At 27.2% G+C, this 764-nt stretch overlaps 1 protein-coding gene across 2 annotated transcripts in view; it reads right to left on the reverse strand.

Annotated features, from left to right (window-relative positions):
• Positions 1-347: 347 nt before the first annotated feature.
• Positions 348-764, reverse strand: part of pias4b (protein inhibitor of activated STAT, 4b) — an 8384-nt gene continuing 7967 nt past the window's right edge. Inside the window, exon 11 of one of the 2 annotated variants that reach the window (XM_067362992.1) lies at positions 348-646. In XM_067362992.1, coding sequence (XP_067219093.1) covers positions 462-646 — 185 coding nt within the window. In that variant the 3' untranslated portion in view covers positions 348-461. Of the gene's footprint in view, positions 729-764 lie in introns of both variants that reach the window. The other variant, XM_067362993.1, reaches the window with a different exon arrangement.

Consider the following 764-nt stretch of genomic DNA (forward strand, 5'->3'; position numbering starts at 1 on the left):
TAATAAATAAAATATATTTAATTAATAATTAAATTATAAATGTAAATGTATTTATATTTACTTATTACATAAATAATAAATAAAAATACACATTTATATAAATAAATTATAAATAAATGTATGTATTTTTATTTAAATTATGACAATTTAATGCCATATAAATATAAAATGTGAGGTAACAGTGATTTCACTATGGCTTTGAATGAGTGTCATCTCATAAATTCATCAGAATTCAGAGACAGATCATAATGAAACTTTATTGCCATCACAATTAAGATTTACAACAAAGAAAAACAACACTTCAAACATACAAAACACAATTAAATGAAAGTTATCAGTTCATCATTCAAGCCTTAAATGCTAAAAACATTTGGCAAAGTAATTCATTGAAATATTAACAAGTACTAAAAACTAAAAAAAGAGAAAAAAAAAAAAACCATTAAAAAATAACTCTCGCTCAGTTAATATTTTCGGACCTGTGTTTTTCGACTTTTGGCTCCAGAAGTTTTAACTATGCCAGATTTTCTAAAATGTACACTTTTGTCTTCTAAATGTGTAGAAACGGTCTCCTCTTTTTGGAAATCTTCATCTTCAGAGGAGAACTGAGTCAGATCCACGACAACGTCCGCTGGTTTAGAGTTTCCTTCTGTCACGGGAAAACCAAACATCAGACCTTTCCTCTGATCAAGACTTCACAATATACAGAAACTAGATCAAAAAGAGAAAGCCTGACCAGAAAATTTGAATTAGTTTTAAACACGTGA

This window comes from Chanodichthys erythropterus, chromosome 16 (assembly GCF_024489055.1).
Source record: "Chanodichthys erythropterus isolate Z2021 chromosome 16, ASM2448905v1, whole genome shotgun sequence".
Classification (NCBI taxonomy): Eukaryota; Metazoa; Chordata; class Actinopteri; order Cypriniformes; family Xenocyprididae; genus Chanodichthys; species Chanodichthys erythropterus.